Below are 23,637 nucleotides of genomic sequence, written 5' to 3' on the forward strand. Positions count from 1 at the left end.
GCAATCCAAACCATCACTGACTGTGGAAAGTTCACACTGGACTTCAAACAATGTGGATTCTGTGCCTCTTCACTCTTCCTGCAGACTCTGGGACTTTGATATCCAAATGAAATGCAAAATGTGCAAGGAAATTCAGCAATTCATGCAAACGCGGCCCAAGCAAGTATTGAGTGCACGGAAATGTGTACTACTTTATCTTGTTCTGGAGGAGACCCTACTGAATTGTTGAAAACAGTACAAATAGAATTTAATAAGTTAAATACATCCTTATCTTTAAATAAGTTATCATTAAATGCATGTAAAACAACATTTATGTTGTTTGTTGGAAAAAGGGCAAATGGTGACGTATTGAAATAATGTTGAAATTGAAAGGGTTTATGAAACTACATTTTTAGGAGTAATCCCAAAAACTTTGTTGGAAGCCTCACATAGAACACATCAAGTGAAAATTGTCCAATTCTATTTCTGTTCTTTACAAAACTACAGACTTACTGAATAATACATGTCTACATTTATTGTATTGTTCACTTGTGCTGCCTTACATGACATATTGTGAAGAAATATGGGGAAATACAAATAAAACTAACATGGATCCAATAATAAAATTGCAAAAAAGAGGGATCAGGATCATAAATGGAGCCGGAAATCGAGCTTCCGCCAATCAACTTTTCAAACAATCATCCAAATTAAAATTCCTAGATATTATATTTTTTAAAACATTAGAAATTGTGTTCCGTGTGATGAAAAATAGCATTCCAGATGGTATTCCAAAATGATTTGGCGGGGGGGGTTAATGTTTGGAATCTGTAAAGTAAGAACAAATGTTAAATATATATGTGTGTCAGTTTTGGGAGTGAGGTTATGGAATGGACTGTATGATGAACAGAAAAGGTGTAATTATCTTTGTTTTCAGAAAGAGTTTAAAATGTAAAATAATTAACGGTTATTCTGTGAATTATACATTTGATATTTATGTCAGGTGGGGTGTGTGGAGGATTCAGGCGCCGACAGGACGAGGAAGTTAAGTTTAGATAAAGAGTTTATTCGGGTGATCTCTCCAGCGGGACGGGCAATCCTCGGAGAGTGGCGTGAAGGCGGAGGCTGACGTCACTGGGCAGCGATCTCCCGAGCAGGACAGAACGGGGCACACAGGGACTGCACAGGAGAGTAGAAAACAGATAACTCCAAGTATCTTAGCATACGCGACACAAACTGTCATACAATAAGCTCAATTGGCCGAGTCAAAGTACCGCGGGGGTAAACGTGACGATCTGGCGATGAGAGCCTGGAAACCCGGTTCCTAAATACTGGCCTCAATCATCTGTTTCAGGTGAGCATCCTCCTCCGTCCGCTCCACCTATGCACACACGCCCACACAAACACACAAACAAAAACAAACCCAGCAGTATGCACCTGCGAAACGTGACATGACCCCCCCCTCAACGGACGCCTCCTGGCGTCCTACCAGGCTTCTCCAGATGCTCCCGGTAGAAGTCGACCAGCAGACTCCTATCCAGAATGTGTCCCCTCGGCACCCACGACCGCTCTTCAGGCCCGTAACCTTCCCAATCCACCAGGAACTGGAACCCCCGGCCCCGGCGACGAACATCCAAGATCTTGTGCACTGTGTAGGCAGGATGGTTATCGATGAGCAGGGGGGGTGGCGGGGGCTAGGTGGTGGGGCTAAGAGGGCTAGAGTGAACCGGTTTCAACAAAGAGACATGGAATGAAGGATGGATCTTTAAGGATGCTGGCAACTTCAGTTTCACCACCGCCGGGTTGATGATTTCCTCGATCTCGAAAGGCCCGATGAATCGAGGCGCCAGCTTGCGAGACTCCACCTGGAGTGGGAGGTCGCGGGAGGAGGGCCATACCTTTTGTCCGGGGTGATATGAGGGGGCGGGAGACCTCCGACGGTCAACCAGTCTCTTGTTGCGAGCCGACGATCGAACCAAGGCGGTTCGAGGCCCCCTAGCCTCCCTCCAAACCCGCCGACAGCGTCTAAGATGGGCTTGTACTGAGGGCACGGCAACGTCCTCCTCCTGGGTGGGGAACAGGGGGGGAGTTGGTAACCCAGGGCCACCATAAACGGGGACATACCTGTGGCAGAGCAGGTGAGGGAATTGTGGGCGTACTCCACCCAAGGCAACTGTGAGCTCCAGGAAGATGGATGCCGAGCCGTCATGCACCGCAGTGCAGTCTCCAGGTCCTGGTTGGTCTTCTCCGTCTGACCATTGGTTTGAGGGTGGTACCCTGAGGAGAGGCTGGGAGATGATCCAAGAGCTTTACAGAAAGCCTTCCATACCTGGGACGTGAACTGCTGTCCACGGTCAGACACCACATCCAGGAGGATCCCGTGCAGCCGGTAAACATCCCTGACCTTCCGATCCGCTGTCTCCATAGCTGAGGGCAATTTCGGGAGAGGGACAAAATGCACAGACTTGGAGAAGCGGTCCACAATAGTCATTATTACCGTGTTCCCTTCGGACGGGGGGAGACCGGTCCCAAAGTCAATGGCAATATGGGACCAGGGTCGGCTAGGGATGGGTAATGGGTGGAGCAGCCCCGCAGGAGGTTGGTGGGATGCCTTGCTTCGGGCACAGACGGCGCAGGCAGCCACAAAGGTTCGGGTGTCCTGAGCCATGGAGGGTCACCAGAACCGTTGTCTTAGGAACGAAAGGGTTCGTTGAAAACCAGGATGGCAGGTTAATCTGGAAGAGTGCCCCCACTGAAGAACCTTGGACCTCACAGGCTCAGGAACAAAGAGACAGTTAGTCACACCATTACCCGGATCGTGATGGGTGAGTAGCGCACGTCTGACCTGACTCGCGATGTCCCAGGAAGAGGACGCGACCATGCAGGTGGAGGAGAGGATGTTCTCTGGCTCCACCTCAGTCTTCTCGACAGTGGTCTGCCGGGACAAGGCGTCAGGCTTTGTGTTTCGGGATCCTGGCCTGTAAGTGAGAGTAAAGTTAAACCGTCCCAGAAACAACGCCCAGCGCACCTACCGAGAGTTTAGCCTTTTCGCGGTCTGAAGATAGGAGAGGTTCTTATGGTCCGTCCAGACCACGAACGATTGAGAAGCACCCTCCAACCAGTGCCTCCACTCCTCCAATGCCAGTACCACCACCAGCAACTCCCGGTTACCAACATCATAGTTCTGTTCAGCCGGAGTGAGGCGTCTTGAAAAAAAGGCACAGGGGTGCACTCTAGAATCCTCGGCACACTGGGATAATATCGCACCCACGCCAGAGTCCGAGTCATCGACCTCCACGATGAACTGTCTGAGGGGGTCAGGATGGCACAGCACCGGAGCCTGGGTAAACAGTTGTTTCAGTCTACAAAATGAGTGTTCAGCCGCCGGTGTCCACAGAAGAGGTTGAGGTGGATGTGAGTTGAGTGAGGGGGGTTGCGACCTTGCTGTAGTTTTTGATGAACCTCCGGTAATCACGTGAAATGTTGTCGTGTAAACAGGGCTTATAACTGCTTGCTTTTGTTCTGACACCCCTGAGTGGGGTTGTTCTCCTGTTGCAGTTTTTATTGTTTTATTGCCCTTTGGAATGCCCCCTCTGATGGGGGTCACTCCACCCTATGTGAATCAGTTTCCCTATGTGTGTGTGTGTGTGTGTGTGTGTGTGTGTGTGTGTGTGTGTGTGTGTGTGTGTGTGTGTGTGTAAGAGAGAGAGCGAGACAGAGAGAGAGGGAGGGAGAGAATATTCTTATTTATGTTTTCACTTGTTCTGAAATAAGCTGATATTATTAATGTATAAGTCTGAGTTGAAACTTTGGAATAAAACAACAGTTGAAAATCAGTTGAGTGTTTTGTTTAATGCTGAACCAATGTGATCAAAATATTCATGAAAAAACAAACATATTGTCCCATTGTGTTTTAAAAATGTAATGAATAGTTCATTATGATAATTGAGTCAACAAATAAAAAATACTTCATTACACTGTAACATTGATACTTTTATCAAAAACCTGCCAGTGAATGATTACTTTAGTATCTTATGGTTACTGAAGTCAGAGTGGGCTTGGTCAGCAACCTTTAGTGATCCCCTGAAGATGTAAAGGAATCATGTTAAATGAACAAAGAGGTAAAAAAACAAAGTAAAAATGTCTGTATACTTGGTTAGGTCTCCTTTTGCATGAATTGCAATCCAAACCATCACTGACTGTGGAAAGTTCACACTGGACTTCAAACAATGTGGATTCTGTGCCTCTTCACTCTTCCTGCAGACTCTGGGACTTTGATATCCAAATGAAATGCAAAATGTGCAAGGAAATTCAGCAATTCATGCAAACGCGGCCCAAGCAAGTATTGAGTGCACGGAAATGTGTACTACTTTATCTTGTTCTGGAGGAGACCCTACTGAATTGTTGAAAACAGTACAAATAGAATTTAATAAGTTAAATACATCCTTATCTTTAAATAAGTTATCATTAAATGCATGTAAAACAACATTTATGTTGTTTGTTGGAAAAAGGGCAAATGGTGACGTAAAACTGTATTGAAATAATGTTGAAATTGAAAGGGTTTATGAAACTACATTTTTAGGAGTAATCCCAAAAACTTTGTTGGAAGCCTCACATTGAACACATCAAGTGAAAATTGTCCAATTCTATTTCTGTTCTTTACAAAACTACAGACTTACTGAATAATACATGTCTACATTTATTGTATTGTTCACTTGTGCTGCCTTACATGACATATTGTGAGGAAATATGGGGAAATACAAATAAAACTAACATGGATCCAATAATAAAATTGCAAAAAAGAGGGATCAGGATCATAAATGGAGCCGGAAATCGAGCTTCCGCCAATCAACTTTTCATACAATCATCCAAATTAAAATTCCTAGATATTATATTTTTTAAAACATTAGAAATTGTGTTCCGTGTGATGAAAAATAGCATTCCAGATGGTATTCCAAAATGATTTGGCGGGGGGGGGGGGGGGGGGGGGGTAATGTTTGGAATCTGTAAAGTAAGAACAAATGTTAAATATATATGTGTGTCAGTTTTGGGAGTGAGATTATGGAATGGACTGTATGATGAACAGAAAAGGTGTAATTATCTTTGTTTTCAAAAAGAGTTTAAAATGTAAAATAATTAACGGTTATTCTGTGAATTATTCATTTGATATTTACTTATTATTAAAAACGTGATTTCTAACTTAAACTGTCATTTAGTTTTGTATTTGATTATTTATCTTTTTTTGTAATACTTCAATGGTCCAGGAATGGCAAAATAAGCCACAGGCTTCAGGCGATTCTTTATTTGGTTGCTGGGCAGTTAATTATTTTTTTTTTGTAATAATGTTCTTGTTTGTTGCTTTGGATAAATGCAACTGAAATAAACTAAAAACTAAAAGAAACTAAACTAAGAAAAAAAAAAGTATATGACCCCCTCGGATTTGTGGCACCCTTCATCCTAGTGAACAAGCAGGTCCTACAGCAGATGTGTCGTGACAAGCTCAGTTGGGATGATCCCTTACCCGATGACCTCGACCAATGGGAAGGTTGGCTTCAAAGACGTTCAAAATTTGCTGACATTAAAATCCCAAGATGCTACAAAGTACAGCACTACCAACTTCATAATTTTTCCGATGCCACCATATCGGCCTATGGCACATACTCGTACCTCAGAGTATTCAGTGAAACAGGTGAAGTCCACTGTTCTTTGGTCATAAAGGAGCTTTTTTCCTTTTTGGCTCACGTCTCTCCTCCGAGGCTGTGTCCTGAAGTCCCCTGGAGCGCTGCAGTCTCACGCTTTTTTGGACTTTTTCCTGTGTCCGCTCCTCGGAAGTTGCTTTCAGAAAAAAGCGGCAATTCTCTATGGCCCCATTTACACAACAACAAATTTGAGTGTATCCGCAAAACTGTCTTCACTTTTGGGGGGTCCATTTACACGACACCAGTTTGAGGATGCAATGTATCTGCAAAGTTTTCAATCCGGCTCCCAAGGTGGAAAGATTCTTTCATGGCGCAAATCCCTCCTGCAGAGACTGATGGAGGCTACAGAGCCTGTTACTGCGCATGCACATCTCTCCCCCTCCCTCCTGCTCATTCAGTTGTAAAAAAACATGGTAGTGGTACGACCCGCGGTCTGTATTCTAGTTTTATCACCCAGATCAGCAGTTTAATAGTTGAGACTGACCCCTGATAGCATCCGATGCGTCATCAGTCCATGCGGATATCGGGTGCTCTCCATTTTCTTCACGTTTATAGTGTATTGTTCTCTGCAGACACGTCTGTGTAGTTTCATAACAAAATCAAGCAACAGCGCCTCCAGTGGCCCGGCATAATAACTACATCATTGTCTCTGTGTCCGCTGCTGCAATGTAAACGCACTCCTTTTTTTTAGTGGATAAGGTGTTGTCACGTGAAATGTTGTCGTGTAAACAGGGCCTATAACTGCTTGCTTTTGTTCCGACACCCCTGAGTGGGGTTGTTCTCCTGTTGCAGTTTTTATTGTTTTATTGCCCTTTGGAATACCCCCTCCGATGGGGGTCGCTCCACCCTATGTGAATCAGTTTCCCTATGTGTGTGTGTGTGTGTGTGTGTGTGTGTGTGTGTGTGTGTGTGTGTGTGTGTGTGTGTGTGTGTGTGTGTGTGTGTGTGTGTGTGTGTGTGTGTGTGTGTGTGTCTGTGTGTGTGTATTGGGATTTATGGTTAGTTAATAGCAGTAAATTACTGTAAGTAATAGATTACTGAAAGTAATAAATCACTGGAAGTAATTTATGAAAAATTTAAATTATTAATGGAAGTAAACGGTCATTTACTCATTAACAACTCCTAAAGTAATTGAATAATTACTTTAAAAACACTTTTTTTTTTAATTTATCAAAAATAATTTATGAATAAAAAAATTATTAATTTGCATAAATTTGTTATTTATGTATTAATAATAAATCGGGGCACCACCAGATAAACTGGAAAGAGCTAATACCAAAATATCAATTTCGTTTGTAAAAAGTTTATTTAAGTTAGTTAATATCTCTGCATAAAATATAACAATCTTAAATAGAATTGAAGGTGTGAGATCCGAGCACAGACTGTTACAAACCAGTGAATTGTCAACAATAAATACACAATAATCACCAAGAAGCGTACAATTCAGCTAACAGGCGTTTATTAACAAAATGTATTCATTCATAAATAATTCTGAAATCATTTCATAAATCAACACATTCAAATAGCAAACGACATCTAACATGGAGATCTAATCTATTAAACAGCAAACACTATGTACAAAGTGTGTGTGTGGTGTGCGTGTGCGTGTGCGTGTGCGTATGCGTGTGTGTGTGTGTGTGTGTGTGTGTGTGTGTGTGTGTGTGTGTGTGTGGTCTGGAGAGATGAGGGTGGTGGTGTAATGACCTTGAACGTCCACCAGGTGGAGGCAGACGTCTTCGGGTCAATGTGAGGGGGTGTAATGACCTCGAACGTCCACCAGGTGGAGGCAGACGTTGGCGGGTCAATGCGGTGACTGTGACGACCACTAGGGGCGTGCGGCGGCGCGCAGAGGGAGAGCGCAATGACTTGATGTGTCCACCAGGTGGGTGTCAAGAGGGATTGCGATGACCCACGCGACCACTAGGGGCGTTTGACTCGCTCTTTCTGGGGACGCGGCGGTTGCTTAGCGGCCAGATAAACAAGACGTCCGTCGAGCGCGCGTGCGCAAGGGCGGTCTCGGAGCAAGTTAGTCTACCGAGGGCGTAACGAACGGGCGGTTCCGTTGGCCCGGTTCTGAGTTCTGAGTCCTAAGTGGAGGTCGGGACCTGCAGTTAGGACTCCTGTGACTGAGGCAGATCTGCTCTTGCAGCAGCTGGCACATAGTTGTGACCTTCTCTCGATCTGATAAGGGGGGGGCGTTGCTGCGGGTTAGTGAAATAGGGGGAGAGAATGAGAGAGAATGAGAGAGGATGAAGACAAGAGAAAGACAGAGAATTCTGCGCGGCTCCCAGTGGGCCTGGAGCTCACTCGGACCTCTGGTTCTGAGGTGGAAAATCAGGGTCCTGGACTTGGTTGGTGCGCGTGAACGCGCCTACACAAACATATGAGATGCTGCGGCCTTCTGAGCGGCACATTGAAACACACATTGCAGGTTAACAGAACATCATTCTAACTATTCTCTGCCCAGACAAAAGCTCTCACCCTCCCTGGTTTGGTGCTGAAAAGCATCGTCCGTGGTTCTGTTGGTTCTGGGAGGCGGTGGTAACTGGTTGTTACCGGGTCTGAATTCAGCATCCTGAATTCAGAGGCCTGGCTCCAGCTGCAGCAGTGGACAGCAAGGCAGTTGAAGGAGGAGGGGAGGAGAGGAGAAGAGGAGACGCTGGCTTTGGTCTCCAGAATCCCCCAAAAAGGCAAAAATAGAGGAAACAGAAGATGTAGTCCGAACTGGGTCCTGCTCGTCCAGCGGGCTGGTGTTGGTTCTGTCTCTTTGTTTCTGCTTGGTGCTCTCTAATACCATCCTGACGAGGGAAAGAGATGTCTCTCCCTCGATGGTCAGTGTTAGGGATTAGTGAAGGTTTTTGTATGATTATTCTACTTCCGTTGAGAGGTCAATTTATTTAGTTTGTTATTTAGATATATATTTATATAAAGTATTATTTTTTGGCGGGAAGTAAATTTATCTCTATATCCCCTTGTTGGTCTTGAGGGATTATTTCCGTATTTGTTAGTTATTATTTTCGTAGGATTCGTTAAAGCCCGCCTCTCCGCCTATAAATAGGCGGTGTCTAAAGGGTTGGGGAGAGCTCTCTCTCTGTCGATCACTCCCATTCGAACATGCAGCCAGGCGGCTGTCCTCTTCGGCTCTTCCGCCTTCGTTGTATGTGGGGGTTAGCACAGATCCTTTTTCCCTGGTGGGACTGGTGGTCCTGTTTTCGATTTGTTTATCCTTCAAAAGTAGGTTGGGGTTTTCGTTTGTTAGATTGGGTGTTGGTACCGGCTCCTACGGCCCTGTACAGGGTTGGCCCGGTACCGCACCTGTTTGTTTGTTTTTGCCAACCCACCAGGTACCTGTTCTTTTGATATTTTGTTAGTTTAGGACACGGGGTTGTTATGGGGTTTTGTCGGGTTCTAGTTTTTACATAACCCGCTTGCTTTTCAGGTTCAACACTTTTTTTTGAATTAAAAACCAACGAACGTATTAAAAGAAAATTAAATAAAAATTGTAAAAATCCAACCGTTTCCCTGTGTCCTTCAAGGTATGTTCCGTCCCTCCTCGGGGTGTAACAGTCAGATTGAAAAGCCGAGAGTGTTGGTAGAAAGTGAGTCTCACCAACTTCAGTTTTGGACCCCTGTGGTGTTCGGGTCGGATTCAAGCATCCTCATTGGCCACTTCCGGGGTCTGGCTCGCTCCCCTGCTGTTTTATGGCCTATCCATTGTCCCTGGTGATTTTCTTTCGGGGGAGGAAGCCTCTGGAGGAGTTCATGGAATCTTCAGCCCCAACAGTGTGTGTGTTTTTGTGTGTGTGTGTGTCTGCGTTGATGCCTACATGTGATAACAAACTGCTGCTGAAGTATTTTGTGATGCATATAATTATTCCTTCAGTCATGAGGAAGTCAAGAGTTCCCCCTACTAAAGTCACAACTATACCAGGACTTGAGCTGTCAGCAGCAGTGGTGGCTGTCCACATCAGCGACATGCTCAAGAAAGAACTGGAAGTAGAGCGCCTACAAGAATTCTTCTGGACCGATTCAATGGTTGTGCTTAGGTACATCAACAATGAAGCCAGAAGATTTCATGTGTATGTAGCAACCCAGGCCGAACGTATCAAGCAAAGCACAGAATCCACACAATGGAAATATGTGGGTTCTGAAGAAAATGTAGCAGATCCCGCCTCCAGAAGTGTCACAACAGAGCAACTGGTATCCTCAAACTGGTTCACAGGCTCAGATTTTCTGTGGCAGAAGGAGCTACCAAATGGAGATGTCATCGTGGAAGAAATCTCAAGTAGTGACCCAGAACTCAAGAAAGCCCAGGTCTACAACATCCAGGCAATAGAGACACGGTCGTTGCTGAACCGCCTGACAAAGTTCTCCAACTGGTCCAGAATGGTGAAAGCTATCGCCAGACACAAGCGCCATGTAAAAGAAACCAAGGGTCAACAGCCAAGGACTCATGATATCACCAGTTTAGAGGAAAGTAGAGAAGCAGAGCTGACAATAATCAAGATGGTTCAAGAAGCAACCTTCTCAAAAGATAAAGTCTTCAGAGTCACAAGGAGAAACTAGTCAAAGACAAGGGCAACAAGTAGAACAGATTAAGTCCATTCCTCGATGACCAAGAAATCCTCAGAGTGGGAGGCCGCTCAGCCCATGCTGCTCTACATCCACAGGTGAAGCACCCTTGCAGTTCTTCCAAGCGACTATGTTATATGTCAACGTTACTTGTTAAGCACTATCACGAAAGAGAAATGACCATGAATGCACCTCCTGGGAAGTTCGTCAGCGAAGATCTCTACCTTTACAAGAGATGGTGCCGAGTTCAACTCTTGGCCAACAACTTCTGGATGCGGTGGAAGAAGGAGTACCTTTTGAAGCTCCAACACAGACAGAAATGGATCAAATATCATTTGTTTGTTTGTTTGTTTGTTTGTTTATTTGTTTTGGACGTGGCGAGATAGACTCGTCCTTGCAATGATCTCAAAACAAAATCAAATCAAGACAGGTTTCTTTTTTTTTCAAGGAAATAAAACTTTAAAGGAACACAATAATTAGTTAAATACATCCGATGACAATCACATGAATGATATGACAAACTGCTCAATGTTTTACTCCTAGGACAGTTTATTCTCACTAATTTGATCACACTTAGTGGAACAAGCTGAGAAGATCTTCTCCACTGGCTGTTTTTCTCTATACAGGTTCATCTCAAAAAATTACAATATCATGAAAAAGATCAATATTTGTTGTCAGTCATTTTAGAAAGTGAAACTGTTATTTTATGTAGATTCATTAGACACAGAGTGAAATGTTTCAAGCTTTTATTTCTTGCAATTTTGATGAGTTTGACTTACAGATAATGAAAATCTTCCATATAGTTCAAAACAAATGATTTGGTCAGCCCATTAGTTCAATAATGTGGCAAAATAGGCAATAACTTAAAAATGGCAGCCACGTTGAGCCGTCTTTTGTGCCTGTATTTTGTAGGTCGTTTTGGGTGCATTTATTCTCACCATCATCGGGTCACATTTTTGTTTCCACAATATCATGCATATCTCACAATGAGTGGCAGTGTAGCACACAAAGAGTGAAAACGAGAAACACAGTTCATGTCTTGACTGTCAAACATTCAGTTCAGCATCTTTGTTTCTGAATTCATCACCTCCTCAGTCTGGACCAACTCCAGATTTGTGTCAGCATCTGAGGAATTAGGGTGTACCACCCGCTGATGCAAAGTGTTGTTGCCAGATTGTTGTTGCCAGGTGTCGGAATCCTGCATCAGACAGAAACCTGTTGCACAACACACCATCTCACCTGATTGTGAGCAGTTGTAGCTCGTCGTGTGTGTGTTTTGGGCGTGGAGAGATAGACCGGTCCTGCAATGATCTGAAAACTAAATCAAAACAAGACACGTTTCTTTATTCCAGGAAATAAATATTTAAAGGGACACAATAATTTAATACATTCAATGACAATCACATGGATGATATGACAAACTGCTCAATATTTTACTCATAGGAAAGTTTATTCTCATTATATTTGATCACACTTAGTGGAACAAGCTGGGAAGATTTTCTCTACTGCCTGTTTTTCTCTATATGCAGGTGAAGAAACACATGTTAGAAACTGACCTTAAACCCGCTGGTTCCTCCCAGTCCTTTGATCCGATCTGTTTAAAAAGGGTCTGAAGGCAGCAAGATAACTTTGACCATTTATTTAGCAAAGAAAGTAAATAGCTATAGATAAATAGATCGAATATAAATAGATAGCCATATGCAATGCGCAGCGCTGGACCCTGAATGTCTCACGCAGGAGTACGAGCAGAGTGTCCAACTTCCGTGGTTCAACATTTTTCTTCTGGGTGGGGGCCACACCCCGACAATAGGTTGCTTCAGCGCGATTGTTCAGTTTTGTCATGGTGTTTGTTGCTAACTGAAATCAGACGTCCCTAATCAATGTGTGTCATGAAGGCTGTATGTGCATATGTTGTTATCCGGAGTAGCTGAAATCAGGCTGATAGCTGAACAATCTTATCCTGGAATGAACGGTCGGAATGTCCTGCTTAGAATGAACTGTCAGATTTTCAGTATCTAAGCATACACATAAACTGTGATCATAGTATTGCTTATGTAATATCCTACAACTGAGCTGCATATCAGGATTTTCCCTCCGAGGAAGCTGTGGGCTTTATCTCACTCCATGCCATGGTTTCCTTTCATTTTAGACACGACAGCCACATGAACGTCTGAGTTGGTGAAGTGATCTGTAAAAGAAAATTGTTTTGTGCCTGCCTCCCACTGCTGACCTATATCCCCTAAATCAGGGGTGTCTAAACTCGGTTGTGGAGGGCCGGTGTCCTGCATGTTTTAGTTCTCTCCCTGTTTCAGCATACCTGAATGTAATGATGATGTCATCGCCAAGGTTGTGAAAAAGCCCAATTATGAGCCCTTCATTACAATCAGGTGTGCTGCAACTGAGAGAGAACTAAACCCTGCAAGACGCCGGCCCTCCAGGACCAAGCTTGGACACCCCTGCCCTAAATACTGCCACTACTTTATGTAGTATACGTCACAGCACACATTAGCATGTTCATTTAGCATGTGTTAGCATGTTAGCTTGCTAACATAACACACGTAACCTAAACCCTAAAGTGGGGTCAAAAGTGGTCGGAACCCGGCTAGTTAGCTAGTAATCTGTTGCCATGGATCTCCTGACACGGGCTTAGTGCCTGTCCCATAAGCCCCGTTTCCACAGTGCCCCTTGGTACTGGTGCAGGTCAGGTGGGGGTTGACTATCCGTAAACAGACCCGCATCAGTGCCGCGTTTCCATTACACGGGGAACAGTTTGAAATGTAGGCGGGGTTATGAACGGCTGCGTAATCACGCAGGATGTGACACCATTACGCAGCGGTCAACGCGGGAGAACTCGAGGAACACACATGGAGGACTATGCCATCGTTGTGTTCTTTCTTTTGGCCTTTTGCTTCCTTGTGTTGGGATTTATGGTCGGTTATTAGCATTAAATTACTGCAAGTAATAGATTACTGAAAGTAATAAATCACTGGAAGTAATTTATGAAAAATTGAAATTATTAATGGAAGTAAACGGTCATTTACTCATTAACAACTCCTAAAGTAATTGAGTAATTACTAGAAAAAAAAAGAATAAATTATCAAAAATTATTTATTAATTAAAGAAAATTATTAATTTGCATAAATTTGTTATTTATGTATTAATAATAAATTGGGGCACCACCAGATAAACTGGAAATAGCTAATACCAAAATATCAGTCTCGTTCGTAAAAAGTTTATTTAAGTTAGTTAATATTTCTGCATAAGTGTGAGTGTGAGAGGGATTGCAATGACCAGCGTGACCACTAGAGGCGTTTGACTCGCTCTTTCTGGGGACGCGGCGGTTGCTTAGCGGCCAGATAAACAAGACGTCCGTCGAGCGCGCATGCGCGAGGGCGGTCTCGGAGCGAGGCAGTCTACCGAGGGCGTAACGAACGGGCGGTTCTGTTGGCCCGGTTCTGAGTGCCGGTGTCCTAAGTGGAGGTCAGGACCTGCAGTTAGAACTCTTGTGATCGAACAGATGTGCACTTGCAGCAGGTAACACTTGGGTGTTACATGCAGTTGTCTGTGTGAGCTTATCTTGATCAGTTAAGGGGGGGGGGGGGGGGGGCGCGTAGCTGCGGGTTAGTGAAAGAGGGGGAGAGAAGAGAACGACAGAGAATTCTGACGACGCTCGGTTCTGAACCGTGGTTCCTCCACACAGAGCTCCCAGTGGGCCTGGAGCTCACTTGGACCTCTGGTTCTGAGGTGGAAAACCAGAGTCCTGGATTTGGTTGGTGCGCTTGAACACAAACATATGCGATGCTGCGGCCTTATCAGCGGCACATTGAAACACATTGCATTTTCAACAGAACATCATTCTAACAATATCTCTGCCCAGACAAAAGCTCTCACCCTCCGTGGTTTGGTGCTGTTGGTTCTGGGAGGCTGTGGTAACTGGTTGTTACCGGGTCTGAATTCAGAGGCTTGGCTTCATCTGCATGAGTAGACAGCTGAGAGGGTGATTTTGGAGAACAGACGATGGCTCTGGTCTCCAGAATCCCCCAAAAACAGGAAAAATAGAGGAAAACAGAAGATGTAGTCCAAACTGGGTCCTGCTCGTCCAGCGGGCTGGTCTTGGTGTTTCTTTTGTTGGAAGTTGGGTGCTCTCTATACCATCCTGAGGTAGGAGAGACATGTCTCTCCCTCGATGGTCAGATTGAGAAGCCGAGAGAATTGGTTGGAAAAGTTTCACCATGGCTTGAATTTCGGACCCCTGTGGTGTTTGGGTCGGGTTCGATCATCCTCATTGGCTGTCGACCTGGAGGGTCGTAAAACTGGCTCGCTCCCCTGCTGTTTTATGGCCTGTTCACTGTTCCTGGTGATTCTCCTCAGTCAGAGAAACTTCTGGAGGAGTTCACTGGAATCTTCAGCCCAACACTTGCAAAACAGAGACAAGCTGTTTTGCAGAGAAGGCTCCAGGCATTAGATGAGGAGAGCTCCGAGAAGGACAGTCGTGAGCAGGAGAGACGCCAGCAGGAGAAACGCGAGGAGGAGAGATGGGAAGGGGAGAGACGACTGCGGGAGAGGAGAAGAAAAAGGCGACGCAACTGGGTAACTGTACTTTACTTCAGTGAAAATATAGAGCATACTTTTACTTTCAACCCATTACGTTTGGCAGCGATTATCTGTAGTTTTTCCTCCATTACATGTCTAAAATGCACCTCATGATTAATCAGCCATGAAAATGTCACCTTCATAAAAATTTTTATGTTTTTTCAGTAGTTACTACTAGCAGTTGTTTTACCGCTGCAGAAGCCATTTGTACTTACTTTACTTTATTGTACAGTTATTGTGAAGAGATAAATTTCACCTGTAATTCATAATTCTTCAGATTATGTGTTACCAAAAAGGGGAAGCCTCATACTAGGCTTTTTTATTATTTTAAAAGTGTTTCCAATTTTCTTAGTGTAATTTCCCACTGGCTTTTAATTATGTTTAAATGTGTATAAATGTGCTGTTATATCTACCAGGCCATCCAGGCAGTGCTGCGACAACACTGCCACAGGCCTACAAGTTGGGCTTTCCCCCGAAGCAACGACTGGTGGGAGTAGATAGTGCCTGGCTTCACAAGCACACAGTGGGTCCAGAATGTCCGGATGTCTGAAGAGACCTTTCGCTACTTGTGTGGGAGAGTGTGTCCGGCGATGGAGAGGCGTGACACAAGCTTACGTGTGTGTGTCCCTCTAACCAAAAGAGTTGCCATTGCTGTGTGGAAACTTGCAACTAATGCTGACTATCGCAGCATTGGCCATCTATTTGGTGTCAGCAAGACCACTGTGTGTCGGTGTGTGCAGGACTTTTGTGACACTGCTGGTCAGTTCTTGGTTCCTGAGCACATCAAATTTCCAGACAAGGAAAAGCTGCAGGAAATGGCAGCCTACTTCCAGAGCAGGTGGGTCTTCCGCAGTGTGTTGGGGCAATAGATGGGTCACATATTCCCATTTTGGCACCACAGGACTGCCACTGTGATTACTTCACCCGGAAAGGCTGGCACTCCATCATCCTTCAGGGAGTTGTGGATGGAAGGGGTCTGTTCTGGAGTGTGTTCACTGGGATGCCTGGCAGTGTTCGCAGACTGTCCACCCTCTGGGAATTGGTTGACCGTGGCTGCCTTTTCCCTGCATGCACCAGCAACATCGGCGGGGTGGATGCAGGCTTCTACATCCTGGGTGACTCCGCCTACCCATTGCAGAGCTGGCTAATGAAACCCTTCCCGGACACTGGGCGGCTGACAGCAGGCCAGCAGGTGTACAATAGGAAGATCTCCAGAGCTCGGGTGGTGGTGGAGAACGCATTTGGAAGGCTGAAAGGCAGGTGGCGCTGCCTGTTGAAGCGGAACGACAATGACATCAGCTTGGTAAAATCCATGGTGCTGGCGTGTTGTGCTCTGCACAATATTTGTGAGACTCATGGAGACGAGTACAGCAACGAATGGAGCCACACTGTGCAGGCAAGCGATGTAGCTGAACCTGTGGTGGCACTGGGACAGGGTGCAGATGAGGAAGTTATGGATGTGAGAGAGGGACTCCTGCAATTCCTAAATGCATGAAGTGTTTGTAAATAGAGCTGTATATATTTGAAGAACCTGTTTGGTCTTGTGTTTTTTTTAAAACGTGTTACTGATACCTGAGTTACTATTGATTTTTTTTGCCCTTCAATATCTTGTTCTACTTGTTTCAGGCTGAAATTAATCTGCAACACTGATCTTTGCACCCTTGTTGTCCATCTACAAGCCAAACAATTCAGAAAGCACACTGCTAACAACCCCAATCCAAGTTTTTCTGAAAGCCTCTGACACCAAATCAATAATCTGAATTGTAACAAGTTATCATTCCAAACATTTTCCTCACAAAATACGGCTCAATTCACACCACAGTCCGAGTGGTGACCTCTAGCACATCACAAGTGTTCACCAACAACAAGTGGCGCCGTTCCTCCTGCCTCTCCTCCTGGGGGACCCGGAGCTCCTCCAGACGTGCACGCTCCCGCTGCTCCAATTGCTGGCATTGAAGCTCATGTTTTAACGATGTTCTGTCTCCCCGTGAAGAGTTAACAATAAATACACAATAATCACCAAGAAGCGTTCAATTCAGCTAACAGGCGTTTATTAATAAAATGAGGGTGATGGGTGTAATGACCTTGAACGTCCACCAGGTGGAGGCAGACGTCCGCGGGTCAATGTGAGTGGGTGTAATGGCCTCGAACGTCCGGTGGACGAGTTGGGATCCTCATCCAAGATGGCTGCGCTGATGCGGTTTCAAAGAGCCAAAATGGCAGCCTGGTTGCGCTCCGCGAAGCAGCGTTACCATGGCGATTGTGGTGACGCTTTCCGAGGTCACGTGACGACCGGACGACGCTGTCAGTCCAGTTCTGAGCCGGAGTTCTAACTGGATGTCGGAACATACAGTCAGAACTCTGGTGATCTGTCGTTAGCGGCACAAGTTAGCTGTTCGGGTGCTAAAGGCGGCTATGTGTTTTGAGCTTATCTGTAGAAGATAAGACGAGCGGCAGCGGACGCTGTGGGTCCCGTTGCAGCTGTGCGGGTCCCTTTCAAGAAGAAGAAAAGATGGACAAAAAGTACTGTTCCATGGCTTTTCCAGCTCGTCCTGCAAGTTGGAAGTGTTTGGGCCCAGTCCGTGTGAGTCAACATGCGGCCCTTTGTGTCCCCATACGAAGTTCTGCGTCTGGTGGTCTAGGCCCAACAGAGTCGATGGGAGGAAATCTTGCTGCCAATTAAGGATTTTTTTAGAGAAACCCGTTTATGTCCCAGACAAAAGTACCCCCTTGTTAGAAGCACAAGGCCTGTAGCTACGTTTTGATGTATAATATGATGAGATAGAGGAAGAAATGTGACCATGGCGACGAGAGAGAGACTTGTTTTTTGGGGGAAGTCGACAGCTTCTCCCACTCTAACGAAAATCTCCCCACTCTATAACTTTTCCAACACACACCCATGTAAAACTCCAAAAACGGCTGAAAGCTTTATCAAACTTAAAGGCTCACAGAGTAAAATTGGGTGGAGATGTATAAAACATGTTTTCACTTCTGGATAGAGGACAAGATCAAGTCTCAAGCTGAAAGTATGGCGACATGACCTGGCATTGAAAAGTGAGGATTTGTTTTGTTTTTTGGTTCCCATCTGCTTTGAAACCGTTAGCCATGGCGCTTATAAAAGTCATAGCACACCATTTCCGAATTTTCCGCACATTTTGATGAGCGTTTTTGTGTACGTGCTCCAAACGGTGCGGGACTAGATACGCGCCGAAAAAACTGCCAGAAAGATTTTTGAACAATTGTTGATTTCCTAGGAATAGTAATCTTAGCGCCTCACCTCATAAAGAGGCAGGCACTACGAATTAAGCAGATTAAAAATAAACGCGACCCTAGGAATAGAAATCATTGCGCCTTGCCAGAGGCTGCCTCCCTCTCTCTCCCATCAGCAACCTTTTCATCCCTGATGACTGTTTCTCTTCTTCTTTACTTGGCATCTGTTAAGTTGCACTACCGCCATCAGCTGGTTCCAACCAGTTCATACCATTCCCACCGATCGGAAAATGAACGAACGAAAGAAAGAAAGAAAGAGAAAGCTGTGTTTACAGTTTGACCGCTCAAGATGGATTCAGTGAAAGCTGCTTATTTTCACGTTAACTTCTACCGCCACATTTAGGAGGAGCGCCGCTTCTTTATCAGTCCAAATAAACCAACCGTGTGCCGTTATCACTGAACATGAAATAACTTGCGCCATTTGTGACAATTAGTTTTTTCAAGATTCTGATTTTAGACACATTTGCGTAAATGAAGATTTTTTGGTAAATGAAGATTTTCTTTGTAATTGAAGAGTGAGAACTATCCGTTTTTGTAAATAACCTGCTGCCACGTGTAAATGTTGCCTCAGTCACAACTCAGCTCTGCATTGGCTGATTTTTAATCATTAAAGGAATGGTGTTATTGCATTAACTACACACAGGATACACAACATTTCATTTAGACCAGACACCATTTTTATTAAAATCATCTTAAATATGATTACAGTTACAACCACTGATGAAGCCCTGATGTAAGAACATTTTATCAATCCATTTTCACTCAATGATCAAAGAATAAAAGTCCCATAACTTCATCTCTACTCTGATTTCAATTCTAAATTCCTAAAAGTCCTTATTTAGTGCAGAATCCTTCTAACTAAAGTGTTGAAGTAAAACATGCCACCACTGATACATAATTCAAAAGTAATAATAAAGACACAAGAAAAATAACCTTCAAGACCAAATTCAAACCTTTCAGGGCAGAATCATGTAATCATGTCAAACATAAAACCGATCAAACTTTAATTACTTTCAATAAAGTCACACAACTTAAAATCACACACCAAAAAACGTTTAATATACCATCACTCCACAATTTATCCTCAATCAGACTCGGTTACCTATTTTGCTCACGTTCATTTTTCAGTTTTCATGCTCTCGTGATGCAAAGTGATGATTGATTAACATACCTGACTATACAGTCTATAGTCTGACATATTTCTTATTGACCGGGGACCAACCTGCTGACCAGACTTCTGGAAAGATTTAACATGCAACATAGAAATAGAAAAAAAAAGGGGGACTATCAGAGTGAACGTGACGTTTGTACATGATGGTTTTGTGATTTTCATTTCATGTACCAAGTGTCAGAGTATCCTTTCACTCAGTTTTGCCCTTCATTGTTTCATCTTCAGTCTGTATTTCAAGAAAAGAAGAAGAGATAAAGATGACAGCATTAATAAGAACATCATCCAGTTTTACCAGATTTGCAGCAGCTTTTTATGCTGCGCCAATGGTGATAACAGATCTCTATAATTTCTACTGTGATTGGAAAGAGAACCTTTTGAAGTTTTGTGAAAACTGAAACATTACTCATTTTGTTGTATTGATGTCACATTTGTGAGAAATAAAGTTTGACATTTACATAAGAGAATAACAAAGTAGAATAACTCATTACAATAAACTATGATGACCATTAAGGACAGGTCGGTCTAAGGTGCGTGCAGAGAAAAGCATTTATTTGCCTATTATCTGTGAAGCACTTTGACTTGTACTGACCTGCATGGACAGTGCTCTTCTTGATTTGAATTAGTGAATTATTATTATTTTATTACATATGATGCTAGGAGATACATGAAAACACAATTCTTACAGAACAATATGACCTTGTGCAGATTCAAATGTTTCTGTAGTGTGCACATGATTTTTATTTACGTTGGATTTCTGAACTTCAAATGTCAAAGTTGTGTACTCACCCCAAGCTCAGACGCGTCTTTTATTTTCTAATTTTATCACCTCCAACTTACCAAAGTCTATGATTAATCAAGATCAAAATATTACCTGAGCTCCCACAGTATCAGGATGAAACCAGGTGAAAAATCTTTCCTTGGCTTTTTTCAGCTTTTCTTCTGCCTCGTCGTTGTTCTCAGTGTTCTTCCAGTAAACTCTGAACCTCTTCTCACAAAAATGTTCTGGGAGAAGAGTGCTTCTCTGGAAGGAATGACAACGACATCAGTACCAGTATTGAGTTATAAATAAATAGATGGATGAATGAATGAATGAATGAAAATGACACATCACGTTTATGATGACTGAACATTTATTGAAAGAGAATCAAGTTCATTCTTCACAATAGTGTCCTAATTGGACACGACTTCTGTATTATAAAGTCCTGAACTTGGCAGAAAAGGTGGCTGAGCACGTCATGGGTGTTGAACTCTAAAAACTGGACAGCTGAATGAAAAAGAAAATAAATTGAAAAAAATCTAAAAACTGAGATCTCATTAGTCCCCTCCTCACACAGTAATTCTAACCTGTGAAGTAACTCACCGGTGGTGAGCAAACTCTTTACATTAAGGGCAATTAGATCTTTTTTTTTTTTTTAAACCATCTACTGTCTGTCTATTTTATTAAAAAAAAAAAAAACTCAAAAGTTCATTGATTCATTAAATTAATTTGTTCAGACACTTCACTGTGAACAAAGCTTTTCTAGTCTCTTTGGTTTTATTCACCTCCTCGCTTGGGATTAGGAATCCGGTCTCTGGGTTATCCTTTCGATAGAAATACATTTTGTCAAGAGGATCCGCGTCTCCCTTCCCATAGTCAAACTTGAATGTCTAGAAGACAAAATGGGGATGAAAAGTTTGATTTATAATAGCATGCAGACTATTCCTTGGGAGAAGGCAACATTTTACAAATCAAATGAAGATGAAGAAAATCAAATATTTCAATATGGTGGAGTGAAATTAAATAATCCAAAAACTCACATGAAATTCAAGGCTGCCAGGAGGCAAAAGAATTTCTTTCAGTTTAGTGATCAGCCGTTGTTTCTGTGTGATAGAGGAGGGACCATTCATTTCATAGTCATCTCTGTAACAATGTTAATTTTAGTTTATAATCTGAACTCTGTTCTTATTCTTACCTCCTCGTCTGGTATGTCCTGTGGTTAGTTCATTTTGTTGTGTTGATAAAAGAATAAGTGAGAAAAGGTGGGACAAGACATTGATTCATGAAACACAGAGTAACAAGGTACAAGTACATCAAGCTCACTACAGTGTAGGGGTTTTTTCATCAGTATTTGATCATTTTGCTAATATTACCGTAAATGTCTGGCCAGCTGTTATAAGAGATTTAGTTTCAAAGGGGATGAAAACACAATCTTCATATATTAGTAGTTCATCCGAAAGTCAGTTTTGCCTGAAGAATAATGTAATACAGACATAAGATTACAGCACACCTTGGCTTCACCCACAAACTTGTACAGGTTTCGTTTGTGGACATTCTGCAGTATCGCTCTCGCGTCGACCATGTTCTCCTTATCGGTAGAATGCAGGATTTTCCCAAACACTTCATCTACAGGACAAAATAGGAAGTCAAAATGACACATTAATGATAGTGAATCCATTGAAAAACACATTTCTGTTGCCTTTTTACAGTTTCTCCTCCATGTCAAAAATAAAACATTTTGATAAACACTTACTTTTCAATACTCATAACGTCATAACCTACAGTGACTTATTTTAAAAGAATGGCTTCATTTCTGCTTGTAATTAATATTCAACAAAGGCCAATAGAAATAGAGATTTAAACGGAACTCAGGCAAAGTATAGGTTGTCACACTTTAGTCTGTGTTTGGGAGGATTTTGGATTTTGGTTTCAAATATCTTGAAACAAGTTACCAAATGAATACGTATTACTAATAGTCCTATAAACACAGCAGACTGTGTGGAATAAAGAACTGATGTGATGTAAGGACAATTTGAAATGTTGATATGTTGCAACTGATATTTTGAACGTTGTCATCGAGTGACCTGTCAGCTTGATGTAATCCTCAATGTTCTCTTCCTTGATGGCTTCGGATAATTTGAGAACCGAATTGGCACTTCTGAAGGCGTCCTCTTCCTGGATGGCTTCGGATAATTTGGGAACCGAATCGGCACTTCTGAAGGCGTCCTCTTCCTTGATGGCTTCGGATAATTTGGGAACCGAATCGGCACTTCTGAAGGCGTCCTCTTCCTTGATGGCTTCGGATAATTTGGGAACCGAATCGGCACTTCTGAAGGCGTCCTCTTCCTTGATGGCTTCGGATAATTTGGGAACCGAATCGGCACTTCTGAAGGCGTCAGTGATCCTGGGTAAACAGATAAAGCATTTCTTAAAGTTTATACTGCATGTTCTATTCTGAGGAGAATCACAAAGCAATGCAAAGGATCAATATCAAACAAGAGACAAACGCTGACAGAAGGAGGGCACTTACATCATTTCCACATTTTTGGTCACTTTATGCTGGTAGACCCTTCTGTGGAGACTGTACCTTGAGTAGAACATGTCGTACAGATTGCCCGTATCCTGCCAACACCACAGCCTACAGTTTAATCACAGCATCTCAGGAGAAATAATATTTGTTTGGAGGTTAATAGAAACCAGGATTTGTCACCTTCTCTCTCATACAGATGTGTTTCCTTCCTTCCACTTCACACACCCTGGCAAGCAAGAAGAAGCGACGATAGTCAAAGGTGTTCTTGAGACCCAAGTGGTGGCAGTCTCTGAAATCAAACACAGTTCGGATATGAATGAGTGAAATTGGTATGAGGGTGAATTTTACAATGTTCTACTTTTTCAGTGGAAGTAAAAGACAATAGTTCACTTCTCAATGTCAAAAACTGATTAATGTATGAAACATGCTCCACCTGTCAAGGTAGTCAAACTTGTCCACATCAATTCCATTCAGTTTGTTTGCCACAATTTCATACAGGAAAGACTTTTCCTCGCAACGACCTTTAAAGGGCCACTGTGAAGGAAACACCAGTATGATGAAATGAGACACGATCAGGAGAGGTGTACTGATTTCATGATATTTGTACAAGAGTGGTCCAGTACCTTGTTCTGATTTTCCACTGGATTTATCATCTCCTTGATGAAAGTCAGGTCTTTTTCTTTTAAACCATGTTCCTTCAGCTCGGCTTCCAGACCATTTTTTTTCAGCAAGTGGTCAAACAGCCTCACTGACGCATCCTCATGCTATAAGTTACACAGACCAGTGTTAAATTAGGTTTTTTTTACTTCTTGATATTCATAGGCAGACTACAACTTTTATCCTATTGGCATTTATCTCACTGACATTACAGCACTATACTTATGTTCATTGACGTTTTGTTGTTTTTAAACGTATATTATACTTTCTTTTTTTAACGACAAGTGAAGCAGGAATGTTTTTACCTTGCTGACATGTTTCGGCTGCCGATGCAGAAAACATTGCTGCTTCACTTGTCGTTAAAAAAGAATCTATAATATACTATATTTGTTTGAGAATTGATTATTTGATA

At 43.1% G+C, this 23,637-nt stretch overlaps 2 protein-coding genes and 2 long non-coding RNA genes across 4 annotated transcripts in view; 1 reads left to right on the forward strand and 3 right to left on the reverse strand.

Moving 5' to 3' along the window:
* The window catches only part of LOC308107309 (claudin-4-like), a 143,416-nt gene that overhangs the window by 106,903 nt on the left and 12,876 nt on the right, over positions 1-23,637 (forward strand). The gene's annotated exons all lie outside the window — the stretch shown is intronic.
* LOC308107316 lies at positions 11,017-12,017 on the reverse strand. The gene is made up of 2 exons (XR_013935208.1): positions 11,804-12,017; positions 11,017-11,565 (listed from the first exon to the last, which is right to left on the reverse strand). It is a non-coding gene; the product is annotated as an uncharacterized lncRNA (long non-coding RNA).
* Positions 19,093-20,928, reverse strand: LOC308107315. Its single transcript, XR_013935207.1, has 3 exons — positions 20,824-20,928; positions 20,153-20,302; positions 19,093-19,507 (listed from the first exon to the last, which is right to left on the reverse strand). It is a non-coding gene; the product is annotated as an uncharacterized lncRNA (long non-coding RNA).
* The window catches only part of LOC308107439 (deoxynucleoside triphosphate triphosphohydrolase SAMHD1-like), a gene marked incomplete at both ends in the record, with an annotated part of 2,327 nt that continues 97 nt past the window's right edge, over positions 21,408-23,637 (reverse strand). The window contains 7 exons of the mRNA XM_080459758.1: positions 21,408-21,428; positions 21,549-21,664; positions 22,123-22,442; positions 22,569-22,660; positions 22,749-22,857; positions 23,002-23,102; positions 23,192-23,332. Coding sequence (XP_080315884.1) covers positions 21,408-21,428; positions 21,549-21,664; positions 22,123-22,442; positions 22,569-22,660; positions 22,749-22,857; positions 23,002-23,102; positions 23,192-23,332 — 900 coding nt within the window. The remainder of the gene's footprint in view (positions 21,429-21,548; positions 21,665-22,122; positions 22,443-22,568; positions 22,661-22,748; positions 22,858-23,001; positions 23,103-23,191; positions 23,333-23,637) is intronic.

The sequence above is a fragment of the Lipophrys pholis genome (assembly GCF_963383615.2).
Source record: "Lipophrys pholis genome assembly, chromosome: 3".
NCBI lineage: Eukaryota > Metazoa > Chordata > Actinopteri > Blenniiformes > Blenniidae > Lipophrys > Lipophrys pholis.